This window comes from Corvus moneduloides, chromosome 3 (assembly GCF_009650955.1).
Source record: "Corvus moneduloides isolate bCorMon1 chromosome 3, bCorMon1.pri, whole genome shotgun sequence".
Lineage (NCBI taxonomy): Eukaryota > Metazoa > Chordata > Aves > Passeriformes > Corvidae > Corvus > Corvus moneduloides.
Window position 1 is genome coordinate 5,775,823 of NC_045478.1, and position 16,306 is coordinate 5,792,128.

Below are 16,306 nucleotides of genomic sequence, written 5' to 3' on the forward strand. Positions count from 1 at the left end.
GCTACTGAAAGAGGTGAACAGCATTTAATCACATGTGAGTTAATGATTTAAATGCGCTTTTATTTTTGGCCTCTTGATGTAAATCCAAACCAGACAAGCAGAGTCCTCTGGTCAGACGGCTGGAAATTCCTCCGCATGAAATCATGTTGGTGGTCTCCCAGCTCAGCGCCTTCTGAGGAGCTGTACAGTGAAATATCCTTCCGTACCACTAATGAATGCGCCCACCCACACTGGAGCTGGTGCCCCCTAAGAACTCAATTCAAGAACAACTTTTTAAGCTCCTACATGAAATCAAAGGGCTCATTCTACGAGCCAAAGAACTCACAATTTTAGGCGGGACAGTTAATGGGTGGTTACTTCAGGCTGTCCCCTCAGTTTGCAGTACACAGTCTAGCAAGTAAAAATAATAAGCAGGATGCTATGTACACAGCATTCCAATTAATTAGATTTCACCCTCCTCCTATGAATACATAAATTGTTGCTACGCTGGTGACTGTACAGAGAGTGAGTGACTTGCTCAGCATCAACCAGAGGAACCAAAGTAAACACACAAGACCTCAATTTACTTTCCTGTGCTCAGACAAGACCTCCTTCTCAATATTAAACAATCACTAAGCAACAAAAAACTCTCAAATTGGCCGTGAAAACCTGAGCAAGAGAATCCAGGGAATAATTTTCAAGACTATTGTCACTGAACCCTCCCAAGGACTCCTGTCCGTGTGTGAATGAGCACTTGTCATTTCAGGTACAAGGGGTGAAGTGTGGTGACAACAGCTGGAGAACTGAATAATCCAGTTGTTCTACTGAGACACAGATCTAATCCCACAACAAGGAGATGACTCCTTCAAACAGGCCTGTTATAAAATTATCAAGTGGCACAGGGGGTGGAAGGAATCAAGTTCTGATTGAACTGACTTGAAATAATAAATGCACACACTTTCTTTAAACACAGCTTGCCACATCCTGAGAATCTGGAATCAATTTCTTCCCTTTCAAGAAGCTTAAAAGTAGTGGGACTTTGATACGGCATGAGCACGTTTGCTTCTGGGCTTACAGCCCTCGCCAGCCCATTCCAAAACCTTCAACGTTTTTATAAGACAGAAAAGTTAGGAAAACAAAGATGGAAAAAAAGAATCAGAAATTCAGGGAACTATTAAATCAGGGCAGCCTCACTGCCAAATACCTTTGGTAAGTAAATGAATCATTATCAATAACATATTGCCATGCAGACTTACAGGAGAAGGTTATCACCTGCTTCTGTGCCAAGCATAAAACATAACGGTGTGTGGCTAATGAACTACTGCATGAATCCAGAAAAAAACCCCACTATTTTTCTCTGTAATGTTAAAGCATTTTTACTTCAAAGTCAATTTAACTCATCCAGAGAAAACATTATTTTTTCCATGAAAACTTTGTCAAAATTGATAGGTTACTCTGAAGCACTTCTCTTTTGACGATGTTGCATTTGCAAGAGGAAACTGTCTTGACAGAAAGAACCCTGTTTTGTTAACGGGATGTTTCGGCCCTGATTGTAAAGCCGCTTGTGCAGAGAGCTGCTTGCTTTATACATTCACATATTTGCCAGCAGAGGGTGTCGCAATCTTAGAAACAGAGGTACAAATGTATCCTTGCATCTGTTCATTCCCATACGAGGAGTCAGACAGACACTAAAACAATAAATTAACAATCTCTTATTGTCTTCAGTAACTTTTCCACTATCAGGGGGAAAAAAAAAAAGAAAAAATCATTTAGCTATGTAAAGGCTACAGACTGTGTTAGCAGTGCCATCTCCCCAGCGCTATCAGGACAGGAAATACCACAGTGACACAGCCAGCAGTGGCATCACCTGCAGTGTGACATTTCTGCATGGCCCCGGTTGCAAACTCCACTGGGAGAGACAGCAGCTTGGGCTTCTCTTCGGTGTGCATTAGATTCTCAGCAATTCTCATATCCAATACCCTCATGCTGCATAAATATCACTAACTATCCCAAACACTTTGTGCCACTTCTCTGCAGAGATGTAACAGCCCCAGGCTGGGGTGAGAGCTCACGTTGCACAGACCACACGACCTGCCCTAAACCAGTACCCTAAAAGGAATGGTCACACACAATTACACCTAACCCACATTTCTCACAGCTAGAGATAGGCTGGTGCCACAAACTCCCAGCCTGATATCCCACGCCTTATTGAATTCACTTCCCTGAATCCTGAGTTAAGAGAACATAATTTAAACAATGTTTGGTGCTTGATGTTTGGTGCTTTAGCCACCTTGCTATCCAACACCACCCTACTGCCAATTAAAATAAATCCAAATTATTTTTTATATAATGATCTGGGTTCTATAATCTATTTTTAATTTACTACCAACTCTTTCTCTATTTGTGTTTTGATCATGTGCAACTGATGTTCCAGTCACCGGTGTGGCTTTCCAGATTAACCCAAGCACTGGAGTCAGCTGGAGCTAGGATATAGAAGATGACTATGAGACACACATTACCCTTATCTCGAGCTGGGAGCTACAGAAAGCATTTATGATAATCACAAGCAGCCATTTCTATTCTTTTTGGATCTCACCTGCTCATGTGGAGACAGGGAAAGGGACTTCACCTAAGTTATTATATTTTATGTTTATAAAATTCTTTTTATTGTCACAGAACTATATACACCTACTTCTGCTGTTATATAGGAAAAATAAAATTATCATATAATACAATACAAATATAATATTGCAATATATAAAAACAAATGTATAAAATTTATTTGATATATATAAAGATAATATACTATAATATTAATATAATATAAAAATTATTTACTCCAATAGGAAGCCCCAAGATGTACTAGGGGAGGGTCAGGCTGGACATCAAGAAGAATTTAGTCACTGAAAGGGCTGTTAAGCACTGGAATAGGCTGCCCAGGGAGGTGGTGGAGTCACCATCCCTGGAAGTTTCAAGAAGTGACTGAACGTGGGACTCAGTGCTATGCTTTAATTGGCAGGGTCGTGATCAGAGGTTGGACTTGATGATTTCAAGGTCTTTTGCAGCTTTTGGGATTCTGGGATTCTATTCTATTATTTTGAATAATGCAGCAGGACCTGTTGTAAAATGATACACAACAGATCAGGGCTAGGGCCCCAGATCCTTTTTGAATCAGTGTTGCAATTTTACAAATATTTACAAAATACCAATCAAAAAGAAATAGGTTCATTAAGAAATATGTACATGGTGTTGCTCTCCTTTCCTCTTCGCACACAGTCATTTCAATGCTCAAGAAATTTAACACAATTACTTTTTGACTAACTCATTCTCTTCCATCCAAGTCAGCCTTCAGAATAAGTGCTGCTGTTCAGATGAACTGGACAGAAGGTGAGTAAAACTTCCCCGGGATAAGGGAGAAACTATTCTGCCTTAGCCCTTGAAAACTGAAAGTCAATTACTCTGCTGAAATTGAGGTCTGCACTGACAGTCCCAGGGACCCCAAGGTCCTCAGGGACTTAACTTCATTGATAGAAAGAACATAGTTATAGATAGAAAGATCCAGTTCTACTCTGCCCATCTCTGCTTTATTCTCCTTGCAGTGCAGCACTCCAGCTAAAATTAAGCTAAAAGCTTTTCTCTACTTTGACGAGGAAAGTTGAGCATCAGTACATTCAGAGACTGCAGTGTCTGGATAAGACAGGAGCAGGAACCAGCTAACAAAAATGGAGTGAGGATGTTTGCAGGGAGCAAAGATTGGGTCTCTTCTGCAGCTTAACAGCTCTTGTCCCTATAACCTTGGTGTGCTTAATTGTCATTTACAAGAGTACCTAAACCAAGGGTTTGTTATGCAGGACTAGGGAAAGCTCCCTTTAATCATACTGCAGCTTCTGAAAATGTGGAGTGCTTTGCAGGGTTAGATTCCTTATCTCACTGTAGTGGATATCAGACCTTGAATTCCACCCCTGCTTATGGCCAGATGCAGACACCTTTAGGACAGCCATTTATTCCTGGCTGGAGATGCCAGCCCTTGGGAGCCCAGGATTTGAATATTGCAGTCACTGAGAAGCGAGAGTTGGGACTGTGCACGTGGGGCAGCACAGCTGAAGATTTACAGTGGCAGAGCAGACCATAAAAATTCCTTGTAAATGGCCAAGATATTTTACTTTCATTGTTACATCTATTTAGTCTAACTCTTAATTTATCTTCCTTTTACAACTTCCTACAGAGGTTAACTGAGCACCCCATTAGCATTAGACAAAAAAAACCCCAGGTTTTTAGCATCACTGAAAAGTGAAGTGCTATAATTATTTCCTTCTGTTAACAACACAAAAATATTACAGAGAAGATTGTTATCTGACATAAATCATCATTTACCCACTTTTATCTCATGGGTCAGCCCCGGGCAATGAAATATAATTGCACAGATGAAATGTGTGGCAGAGCTGGAACCTGCAAAATCTAGTTTTTTCTAAATGATACATATTAGCACATGGCATTCAACTTGCCTTAGGTCTCTGTCTGTGAAACCAGTAATACAAGGTAGGAGATATATCAGTGAGTGACTGCAAATATTCTACTAGGGCAGCTCAAGGGATAGGGATGTGTAAATCCACAGATTTATGGAGCAACAGGAGCTCAGACTTGCTGAAATCTTGCCTCTCTGAGGTGAAAGGAATGTGGAGAAAACAGCAATTTTATTAAGAAGAAGGTGTGGGATGCATGTAAATACGAATGGCATCCAGCTTCTGGGGGACTCTTTCTTTTCATAAACAAACGTGAAGGAAAATCTGGAGCTTACAGAGTGCAATTACATATCTTAAATTCACTTCTTTTAATTACTTTGTATGGAATGTCCTGATATAACTCGGTTTGTGTGAGCAAATTTGCTACGACAGTGTAACATAATCATAAGAGGGCCAAGAGCCCAATGACAACATCTAATAAAGCATGAGCTGCTCTCACAGGTTTGGGTCCAGTCAACACACACTCCTCTAAGCAGTGCCTGGGCAGAGTAGAAGAGGTAGCACAGGCCACCAGTCTCTTCCAGTAAGCAGTTAGGGATCCTGTTCTGGCGAGGAAACTGGGCTGTCTGGACAGGAACATGTCATGGCTGTCGGTAAAGAGGCTACCAAACACTCTGTGTCTCTTTTATTTACTACTACAGATTAGTTAATTCAACTGTGGACATGTGAGTTGAGCCCACCCAACCACCCACCTCAAGCTGATCAGCAGACCTACCTGATGTCATCTGAACAGAGTTTACAATAAAATGATGAGAGAATGGCAAAATTCTTCCACTTCTAAGCACACAAACTCCCTGGCACATTTGGCAGTGGTCATACTCACCAGCATTATCCTGCTGCTTGGTGTTTTTGATGTATGCAGAAAATTTGGAAAATATATCAATTCCAGCAGTGTTTGATTCCCGGTGCTTAGCAGCCAGCTTGGGGTACCTGAAAAGGCAAAAGTGGAGACTTACATCTTGTTACCAGCACCACAGTGATGGCTACAAATATAATTTACAAGAGGAGAGAAAAACTTCCTGTGTGAAGAACTGTAATTAACACTCATTATCTCAAAACAACAGCTTGGCAAGACACTCTTAACCATATCTGTGATCTGTCTGTCAAGGCAGGTGTGTGGGGAGTTACACAGGGATGGTGTCAAGACAAAGGTAATTGCACTTGTGCTTTATGTAACCACAACACAAAATCAGCCTTAAATCAGAAGGAAGCATAAATTTCCAGAAAGGTGCAGGGGAGTTTGGCAGCCAGCTCTCTCCATTATGAATGGCAGTCGTGTCTAATCCTCTGCACTGAAAATGTACTCCAGGATGGAATAGCAACTGGTGTTAGGATTAACCACGTGAAGGAACATAAATGTTCCAGTCTCTGCACTGCTTTTTATAGACATTTAGTAAAAATGAATATATTGATTTGAAAGATAAACTAATGATTCCTACTGACTTCAGTGGTCTTGGAGCAGAGTATAGAAAATTTAAATACCTGATCTCTTGCCTCAGGACAGGCCTATAGCTGCTGATTCACTTGGAGGTAAAATGCTTCATAAGGAAGCAAGCCAAATTTGATTGATTCATAGATTCTAAGGTCCAACTCACAAGCCAACTATTTCTTTTTCTCATTATCCTTGTATAAAGTCCAAAACGTTTGACTAAGTAAGGCATATCTGGTAAATCTAAACCTTTCATTGGTAGCTTTTTCATACTGAAAAAATCTGGGCCTTATTTCTAATCTGAATTAGTTTGGTTATAGCTTCCAGTCATGGGCTCTTGTCATTTCTTGACTAGAATAATGAGCACTTTTCTGCCTCCAGAGCCTCTAGTCCTCTGTAATCAGTTCCCCTTCCAACCTTCCTAACACACCATACAGCTCAGAAACCTCTAGTTTTTCACTGTAAAATGCTTTTCCTGGCACAGATATTTTGTGTGGCAATTCTCAGCATCTATTCCAAGCTATTTTTAGTTTTGCAAAATGTGGCCACCAGACCCCTACAAAATTTTTCTAGTACTGGTCTCCTTAATTCTGCATACAAGGGCATCCTGAAATGTGTACAGAGAAAACATTCTGCAGTTATTAGTCACACAAGTAACCTTCACACATGGAAGTCATCTCACTGAAGCCAGCAAGTTTCATAAATAAATATAACTCCTGTAAATAAAAGTTGTAGGAGTGCTTTTTAGGAACTCTTCTTAGGACATCTTTCATTCCTACGAAATGGAATATTGACTGAAAAAAAATCTGAAGGTCTTACTTTGGAGGCGCAAGAATCTCTTCCAAGAATTCCTCAATCTTGTTAACATCTGTCTTGACTTCTCCATTAAATGTCAGGAAAGGTGGGTGGGTCCCAGGAGCCAGATTGTGCAGGTCAGCTGGCTTTCTGCAAGCAGAGAAAAAGTCATGAAATCACTAATCTTTATGGTCGGGTAGTTGCACAGATATTTATAGTTCCTACAAAATCAGTCTGCCTTTTTTTTTTTTCTCTCTCTCTCCTGTAATTTGTGGTTAGAAGACTTTGAAACTACCCCAAGCACCCTGTTAATATAAAAACATTCCACAAGTAAAAGAAAAAAACCAACAACCAAACCTGAATCCCAACTATTTTGTTGTGCACCACAGGCTCTCTAGGCCAGATAAAAATCTGATTTAACTTGGAGGGGTCTTTCTATAGTGCAAATACTGCATCATACAACTATTTTCAATTAAACTGAACAATTTTTACCTTTTCAGGTCAACAGTGGTGACATTGAACACAACTCCTTTGAGCCACAGGATCATGAAGAGACGCTGGGAAAATGGGCAGTTCCCAATGCTTTCTCCATCTATACCGGCCTGCGGGACAGGAGAGGAAAAATGGATTTCAGACTTGTTACCCATTTACTTCCCTCAAGACGGAAAAGCGGATGTTGAAAGAAAAATAAGCATTTTAAAAATAACCAGCAGTGCCTGTTATTTAATATAGTTTATCATCAACACAAGAATGGAGTTACTGCAGGATTCAGCCTTTGACAGGAGATCAAGGATGCAACATGGAGCCTCTCCTGAGGGCAGCTCTAAGGAGATGTGGTCCTTGCTGATGGCAAGCAACATCCAGGGTATTCTTTCAACTACTCTCATCCCTACAGGACTGTCTGCTTCATGGACAGGGTGGACAAACTCAGGACCTGCTTTCTGCTCTATTTAAGTCTGTGGACTGCAGTTTTTATCAGCTCAGTATCTGCTTCACTGTTTTACTATCTAAAACACCTACTTTAGAGTTAAACCCAAGAACTCTGGACATTGCCTTGCTCTGGTTAACATCAACAACTGCCTCAGATACAAACAGCCTGGTCCAGACAGAAATCTCCCTCTGAATCTTCTGAGGTTCAAGGCAGGTTTCAGCCACCACACTCAGTCTGTTCCTATCTCTAGTATCTAATGAGTTGCCTACAAGCCACTACACAACAATACAAAACTGCTAGTGTTAGCATTGAGGAAACAGCCTATTTTTTCCTTTTAAAAATTTATGGTCCTTAGCCATGTAAATTCTAACTTTGAGCCATGGAGAGATACAAATAACACCAGCTGAACTGAGCCAAACCTGCGGCCAAGGGCAACATCCTTCTACAATAATTATACTTGTGGCCAAAGCTTTCAGGACAATAATGGTTTTGATAGATTTCCATTTTAATTTGCGATACCATTGTGTTTGAAAGATTCTTATAATCCTGCTGAAGCAACCAACCTTCCGTTGTTGACCCACATAGGTTGCATAACTGTATTTTATGCACAGTGTGTGTCTGAAAATGGCTGATGAAAGAGCTAAGCAACTAAATGCCCTTCTCCGCTGGAGACAATATTATATGAGTCTGTTGGCTCTCATAAATTTTCTCTTATTAATATTCAAGCTGTGAGGTAGCATTTCTTTGTCTTAAAGAATCACTTCTAATTATTGCAGCTTGTGAAACATCCCCAGCACAACTAGAAACATTTTGAGACATGGCCAGTTGGTACAAATTCAGGCCTTGCCTGTGAAATGTTCAGCCAAAAGATTTGCTGGTGGGCATCAAGAATCTTTTTCATGTCTTGAATGAAGCTTTTGATGATTCTGGGTTTAAAAACAAATTCTACATGTCCTGTCACTAAACTATAGAGGGACTGTGAATTCAAGGCTTGGAGGCAACCTGTCGCAAAGTTTAGAGCTGTGTAAAGAGTTGTGATCTGGGTTCAGATTCAGTTTCAAGCACTGAGACTCTAGAGGTACTTGGATATAAGGGGGAACAGTTTGGCTGCAGTTTTACTTGATATTATGGATCTGCAATATGTCTGGCACATGGCATAGGCAAGGATCAACAAACAATGTGGGTGAAGGAGTGGTAGGGCGGGAGGATGAGCATTCTACCTGAGGTGTGAGTAGCCTGGTTCTGCAAAATTTTCTTAATTTAATCATTAGCTCTGTTCTGCAAATTTCATGGCAACAGCAACAATGTCACCATGGGAATACCAGGCACCACCATAGTGCATGCCATAATTACTGCAAAGTCACATTTTTTGATTTGGATTTAGCTTGTTAAACCATTGCCAGGAACTTTTGACTTCTTACCCTTCCTGAAAAGGGGCAAATGCTATGGGAGAAAATAGTGATATGACACCAATTTTCCCCTTGTTTTTTTGACCATCTTAGTCATAAATCACAATTTCATCTTTTTCAGGAAAGACACAGGAACACCATTTCCCTGCTCTCCCCAATTATTTATTCTCATGCAAAGGTTAAGGGTTACTTAGACCTGCATCTTCTTATACGTTCTCTGTCCTTCAAGGGAATGGTGAAAAACCATCTCCAGACCAGAGGACTAAAGGAAAGCGGAGCAGCTGAATCACAGAATCAGCTGAATCACAGAATCTGCTGAGTTGAAAGGGACCAACAAGGATCATTAAGACCAACTCTTAGCACAGGACATCCCCAAGAGCTACAGAATGTGCCTGGAAGAATGACAATGACAAGGAAGAAATAGAAGTGATGGATTGTGTGGGGCTAAGGAGTGTAGAAGTCATTGGGAAAAGAAAAAAGATGTGAAATCTGGAAGAAATAAGATTCACTTGGCGATCAAAATAAAATCATTGTGTAGGTCAAACGAGGCCTCCAACAGCCCCAAATGGTCAAAAATCCTTCTCAACACTTCCAAAGCAATGGGAAACATTTATTGCTAGAGACACATTGGGAATAGGCAGAGGAAATTCCAAGAACAAAAGGCAAACTAAAGAAAAAGTACGGTATGATCTCTGTTCAAAGCTCCGGGATCTGGAAGCCAGGCTCATGATTTGGGTGGAGACTGACTCATGGGTTTTGATCTCATGTGACTGGCATAACTGAAAATGCTACCACAAATCACAAGGCAAACTGGTGACAGAGGAGGGAACAGAATCAAAATCTCCCCAGCAACATAATTTATCCATTATTCAGCTCTTTTTCTGTGGAAATTATAGGCAAGGTTCTGTCGGTTTTGTGAAGCCTTTCTCATTGCTTCTAACAGCAGTCAGTAATTCAATGTTCAGCACACAGAGAGAGCAAAACCTTAGTAGGTAACAACTTCAAAGGCTTATCAGAGTGTTTTGAGATCCCTTGTGAAGTCTATTAACTACCAGGAGGAGATGAGAAAGAAGTGAAAACTTGCCAGGCTTAGTCACTCTGAGCTTCAAAGAAAAACAGCTTTTTTAAAGCACCCTACTAGTGCCTAAATACAAACCTATTACATAACTGTCCAAGGGTAACAGCTCAGAAAGGCAGGAATTAAATAATACCTTCATCAAGATCAAGAACTCAAGCAGTGGATGGAAAGAAAAGAACAAATAATTGATAAGCTGGAGAACCATCATTTATCCCTGCTGTTGTTCACAAAATCTTTCTCATGCAGCTTCCCTGAAACACAGTAAAAGTGATGATGCACTTATAAAATGGTGCAAGTTGGTGACATATGCACTCTCCCTGCCAGTAATGCTGGATATTTCTGATACAATGATTGCAACTAGGGACAGTACTGACAATTCTAATTAAAAGATTGCAGCTAGGGACAGACTTGAAGCTTTGTGGGCCCTAGGATAAAGGAGATAAGAGTTGTTAAAGTGCACTCCCAACAGAGCAGAGCCTCACCTGAAAAGGCAAATTCCCATAGTGACCGTGAAAAAATAAAACAGATTTGAGGATTTGCTGGGCCAGACTCTTTGGCCAATCAGTGCTCATACCACTGAAGTTTTAATTTAGGTGCCCAAGGGAAGGTCTCCTGTGTGGGCAAGGCCAAGATGCACATTGGAAAGATGAATGTGTCCACCTTTCACTTTGACTGAATCCACTGAGTGTCTTAACTGGGATGAACATGGATCCCAGAAATAGAAAAGTCTGGAGTTTCTGGAGACAGAATTTCTAGAGACTTAGGTTTCTTCATCTTGGAAACATCACTCTGTGCTCCCATTGCTTCCCACAAACATAATTTTATTAGTTTACCTACTCAAAAAGTATGCTTTTCTACTTAATCTCCAGCCATTTCTGTCCTTCACACCAAGTGATGCAAGGTGCTGCCCTGGAACCCAGTATAATCACGTCAGGAAAAGCCTACTGTCAGACCAGCTGCTTCCCTTTATCTCAGTAACGGCAAGAATGAACAACATGTTCCCCTTTATTAATTATAAGGTGCTCCTCCTCAAATAGTTCAGCTATTTTTAATGAATTAATTAAACCTTAATGACATTTGTGTGCTGCAATGTGTGGGGGCTGCATGGACACATTATCAATTAACAAAATTAAGGAGGTTCTGGGAGGGAGAAAAAACAGTCTCAGTGATTTTATGAACTTGTGTCAAGTATTTTTGTAAAGTCATGGCAATATCAAAAGCCTCCAAGCACTGCACAGCACAGCTGAAAGATGTGAACAGGAGCTCTTCTTAAGTTCAAGCTAATACTTTGCTATAAATGAAATAACTGGAATAAACTTCCACACATATTCCAAAAATACTCCAACTGTACATACATGGGGACTGCAATACACACAGACAACTGTATATTATTTACCTAACCTTAAGGGAGGAAAAAAAGGCAAGTTTCAGTTTTTCCCAAAATATAGAACTTTAAAGAAATATACCATCATTAATAATGACTAAGCATCTAGCTTTAAAATGGCAGCTCTGGAAAGAATTCCGTATGGCAAAGCACTGTGTTTTTTCCAGGAAAATAATGTATTTGGGTTTATTTATTCTTCTTCTCCTTTCACTGCATTAGGGTCACTCTGCACATGGTCCAGGGGTCTGTTAAGACTGTGGGGTAAAGCAGGGAGATATTTTTGATGACACTAAAACACATTTCTTTTTCAAAAGGATTTGAACAAGTTAACAGAAACAAGCAGGCTAATTCACCTCAATGTTTCTCAGTATGGATTAAGGAGGGATTTGATTTCATCATCCCTACAATCAAAATCAAGGCTCACATTACACATGGTTACACCCTCTCTGTTTTAAAACTGGGAAAGCTCCTGCCTTTTGACACTTACTCTCCTTACACTCAGAACCCAAAGGGGAAGTGAAAATCCTATTGGAAATGCAAAGCAGGCCAGGAAATATCCTATTTATTGTGCTATTAAGAAAAAAAAAGTCTCAGTAATTATACCACACACACAATAGCACAAATCTTCATTGTAGGGAAAACCCATGGGTTGCAACGTGAGATCAGACATGCCAAGGTATTGCTTTAGCAAGGGTTATTTTTTTCCATTTTCTTGTCTTTTTTTCTTTCCCAACTTCTCCTCCAAATGCAAAATCCAGCGAGCTTTTTGGAGTGCCACCAACAGAGAGGCAAGGTAAGAACCGTGCATTCATAGGGCAGCACTGGTAGGTCTCAAGTAAGAAGTAAATCTCATCACACAAACCCTGTGTGTCACAGGACACTCTTGTTGACTGTGGCTCTGGTTCAGAAAAGCATTTAAGCATGTGCTGAAATACATCTGAATTCAGAGGAAGTATATGCTTGACTTTAAGCATGTTCTTAAGTCCTGTTGACTTCAATAGGACTTAAGCACATACTTAAGTACTTTCCTGAATATGGGCCTACAAAAACAATAATAAATTTGCTGTGCAGCACTTTAACTTCATTGGACTTTTCCTGAGATTTCATTTTGCTGGGAGAAGCTGTGGGAAGCAGCCTTCCAAGGGAGAGCAAGACAGAGCAGGAATATGTCCCTAATAACACACACATGGAAATGGACCATGTGCATATATGTCAAATAAAAATAGAGCATGTGCCTGAAGGATTGTCAGGGTAGTAACAAAAAAAAAAAGGAAGTGGTGAGTCTCTTTAGCCAGCTCCCCAAAAGCCAGCCAAAATGCTGTCCAAGTTTGGCATTACATACAGGCATGTATTTTAGATGCACATAAGCTGAACTGGGTCTGTGCTGCCGGCCAGTTTGAGGGGAGCTGGCTTCTCACACTGGGTTCCAACCAGCTGAGCAGCACATCAGCAGGGCTGAGGATCTCCAAGGAGCTGTCACTGCACTTCTCAGATCTCTGCAGCTTTGGAAGAGATGAATTTGTACTCTTGAGGCATTCAGGACTTTCAGCAGATGGAACTGCTGAACACAGGTGGGCATCACGTGGTTAGGACACGACAAATATTATCTATATCTATATTGGTAAATCATGATTTTTCAACTTTTTATATGAGGGGCAGCATGGGCAGGAAGGGATCGGACCTATAGGTTGGCTTCTTCCAGAGAATTCTTTCATGATGGCTTAGGATGTTCACAGTTAAAGACCAGATTCATCTGCCCCATCAGCTGAGGTCTTGGTAGCAGAACATCTGCATGTACAGGGATCAACCTGCACAAATAGGTCTCAGTTGCCTCAAGGGCTTTGTCGGAGCTAAAGGCCACTGTACTAGCTCTTTCATGAAGTAAGTTTTGCTCTGAAATAAATTTTGTGGTGTCTGAGAACTCCAATCAGTCATGTGCAGTTTGGGGTTAGAAAACTACAGACTAGACATAGGTGAATAGTCACATCATATGGAAATGATTCCATGATATTCCATCACCTCTTCTGCTTTCTTCTAAAGTTCCATGACTTGACAAATATCAGCAGAGTAGAAGAGCACAGACTGGTCTGATACCCTAGAACATGCTATTATTTTGTTCTCATTTATATTTGTAGAACTGTTACTTAACTTTGCATGGGGTCAACTTAATGAGAAATTAATATCAGATAATCAGAGGTAGTGGGAACTATAACAAAACTTCCTACACCAAATATATACAAATATATATATATGTTTACACACATATATATTAATTAAATTTGGTACCTTTTTTTTTTCCCAAGAGACTATATTTCAGCCTGCTCTGCTGTGAGGGATTTCTGAACACCAAGACTGACTTTCACAGGGTGATGTACAAGGGAAAAGTCCCCAGAAGAGTGAGAGTCATTAAGTAACACCAGCAACACTATAGATAGAAATCACACAGAGGATGTCTTTAATTTATATAGTTTTAATGTCAGCAAAACATGGGCTAAAGGATGGGTATTAATGCAGGCTGACATTCCCACAGTGGCTAGCAGTTTTAGATCTTGTGAGACAATTTGAAGGCAGCTGATTTCTCACAAGTATCAACTCTCTACACTTGGCAAATCAGGTCACAAGCCACCCAACATGAAAAGCTGATTTTAAAAGCCTCAGTAAGAGGGAAGTATCACTGACTCTGATTTTCCTGAGCAACTAGACAAAAAATTAAAGAGTGTTGAAAAATAAAATCTCCATTGGAAGAATATTCTTTGAGGAGCTCACTTGGAATTTGACAAATACGTGATGGAGATGCACAAAGGCTTTGGCCATATCACCTTGGGAATACACCTGGAGTTGTGGTCTTTGGCCAGCCCCTGAGGACAGGCAGGGTGCTGGGACCACACAAAGCTGTGCGATCACAATGTGCAGCTCAGCAAGACTCGCAGGGTTCCTGGCTGCCCAGCAGCCCACCCAGCAGCCAAAATTTCCTTTTAAAATTACTATTGCAGTTTCCCTCCTCACAGAAAACCTACCACAGCCTCTGTTTAGTAACACTGGGAATGTTTTAAAATGGGTTTTTAGACTTAGAGCAACTTAGAGTGAAATCTTGAAATTCTTCAAAACCAGAAATTGCCATTCTTATCATAGCTCTTAATAGCAGATTGTGCACGAAGTTCCTGTGCTTTGGGACATACTGGACTGAAAATACAGGTGTTTCATTCTTGGCTTGATGGAAAAGTAACAATCATCCTTTGCACTTCTTCCTGAGCCTTTTCCAATCTAATAAAGCAGCATAAAAACTGTTCCCATCACTCACCAGGATCCTGGCACAGAATCCTGGGTACCAACATAAGCCAGTGAATGGATGCAACCTCAGAGAACAGCTTTTAAAATCTTTGCTTCTTGGGGACCCATCAATAATACATTGGGAACGAGACTCCACAGGAACAAGAAAAGAACTCAAGAGATGTCAGATACATACACTTAACATACAGAAAGATACTGGAACAAATGAGTAACAGTAACTCACAAGTGCATGTGGAAATCTAAAGTTGGTAAGAAAAGACAATATGGACATATCAGGAACAAATAACATGAATTAAGCCAAGTAAATTTTGTTCTCTGCCAGGTTTCCCAGTACTTTGGGTAAGAAGGAAGCACCAGGTGCCCAGAAGCGGACCTCTGTAAGGTTTATGACATCAGATCCAGACTGTATTTTCATTAATAAAATAGGGAAACAGGACCTGCATGAAACCTCTGCAAAGTGCTTGTATGAGTAGTTGAAAAAATACTTATGGAGCAGCAATAATAAAGTTTTCTGTTAGCATTTAAACACATAACAAATAAAGGTACCATAAATGTCTGTGACAAGATGAGTCATATTTAATGTTTCCATTAGCAAAACTGAGGAAGGAACAGACAGAACCTTACAAAATTTCCTGACAACAATGAGCACAGAGAGGTTACTGGGATTTCCCAGGAGAGGAGTAGACTCAAAGTGATGCTAAGAAGTTGGAACGAAGTGTCTGAAATCACTTAAATCAAAATTGAGCAAAATAAACCTCAAGGTGCAAGATGTGAGAAAAACAAAATGTAACGCACAAAATGCAGGATGGGGAATAGCTGGTGAGGGCAAAGCAAAGGAGGTTTTACATAAATCACAAACAATGTGAATCATCAGTCTGTGCACCTACAGCAAACAGCAACAAGATAATGAGATGTACATGTGTTGTTCTACTACAACATAACAGTCCTCAAGCATGTATAAGACTGTTTCACAAAGAGGATGATGATCCATTGTTGTTCATGCCCACAGAGGATGGGATTAAGCATTTTGCTCAATTTGCAACAATAAAGATTTAGGAGGGAAAAAAGCTAGTGTAATTATAGGACTAATGAAACACAAAGCAGGCTTTCTAAGGAGGTTGTGTAATCTGCATTTAGTGGAGGCTTTGAAGAAATCAAAAGAAACCGGTAAAACTGGTCTTGATTTATTTCATCCTGCTGCAGAGGGGAAAGGGGGCATAGGATGTTTTAAAAATCCTTTCTAACAGTATATATTAGTGACTCTGACAACAAAGCTGCTCTTACTGCCAATGCTGGATGCTTGATGGCTCAGACATTTGCTGCCCTCCGACTTGCACAGGATGGAGTCTGGCCCCAGTGAAATCGACAGCAAATTTGCCCGTGACTTTGACAGGACCAGAATTTCACTCAGAGGTTTCATGGCCAGAAGGGACAATTATCATAATCTCTCCTGACCTTTTGCATCATACAAACATAGATTTCGCTCA

The 16,306-nt window shown here is 40.4% G+C and overlaps 1 protein-coding gene across 2 annotated transcripts in view; it reads right to left on the reverse strand.

Annotated features, from left to right (window-relative positions):
- The window catches only part of CLIC5 (chloride intracellular channel 5), a 79,811-nt gene that overhangs the window by 25,234 nt on the left and 38,271 nt on the right, over window positions 1-16,306 (reverse strand). For both annotated transcript variants that reach the window (XM_032104134.1, XM_032104135.1), the window contains exons 2-4: window positions 7,219-7,328; window positions 6,751-6,876; window positions 5,326-5,432 (exon numbers count right to left, since the gene is read on the reverse strand). In XM_032104134.1, the coding sequence (XP_031960025.1) occupies window positions 5,326-5,432; window positions 6,751-6,876; window positions 7,219-7,328 (343 nt within the window). The remainder of the gene's footprint in view (window positions 1-5,325; window positions 5,433-6,750; window positions 6,877-7,218; window positions 7,329-16,306) is intronic.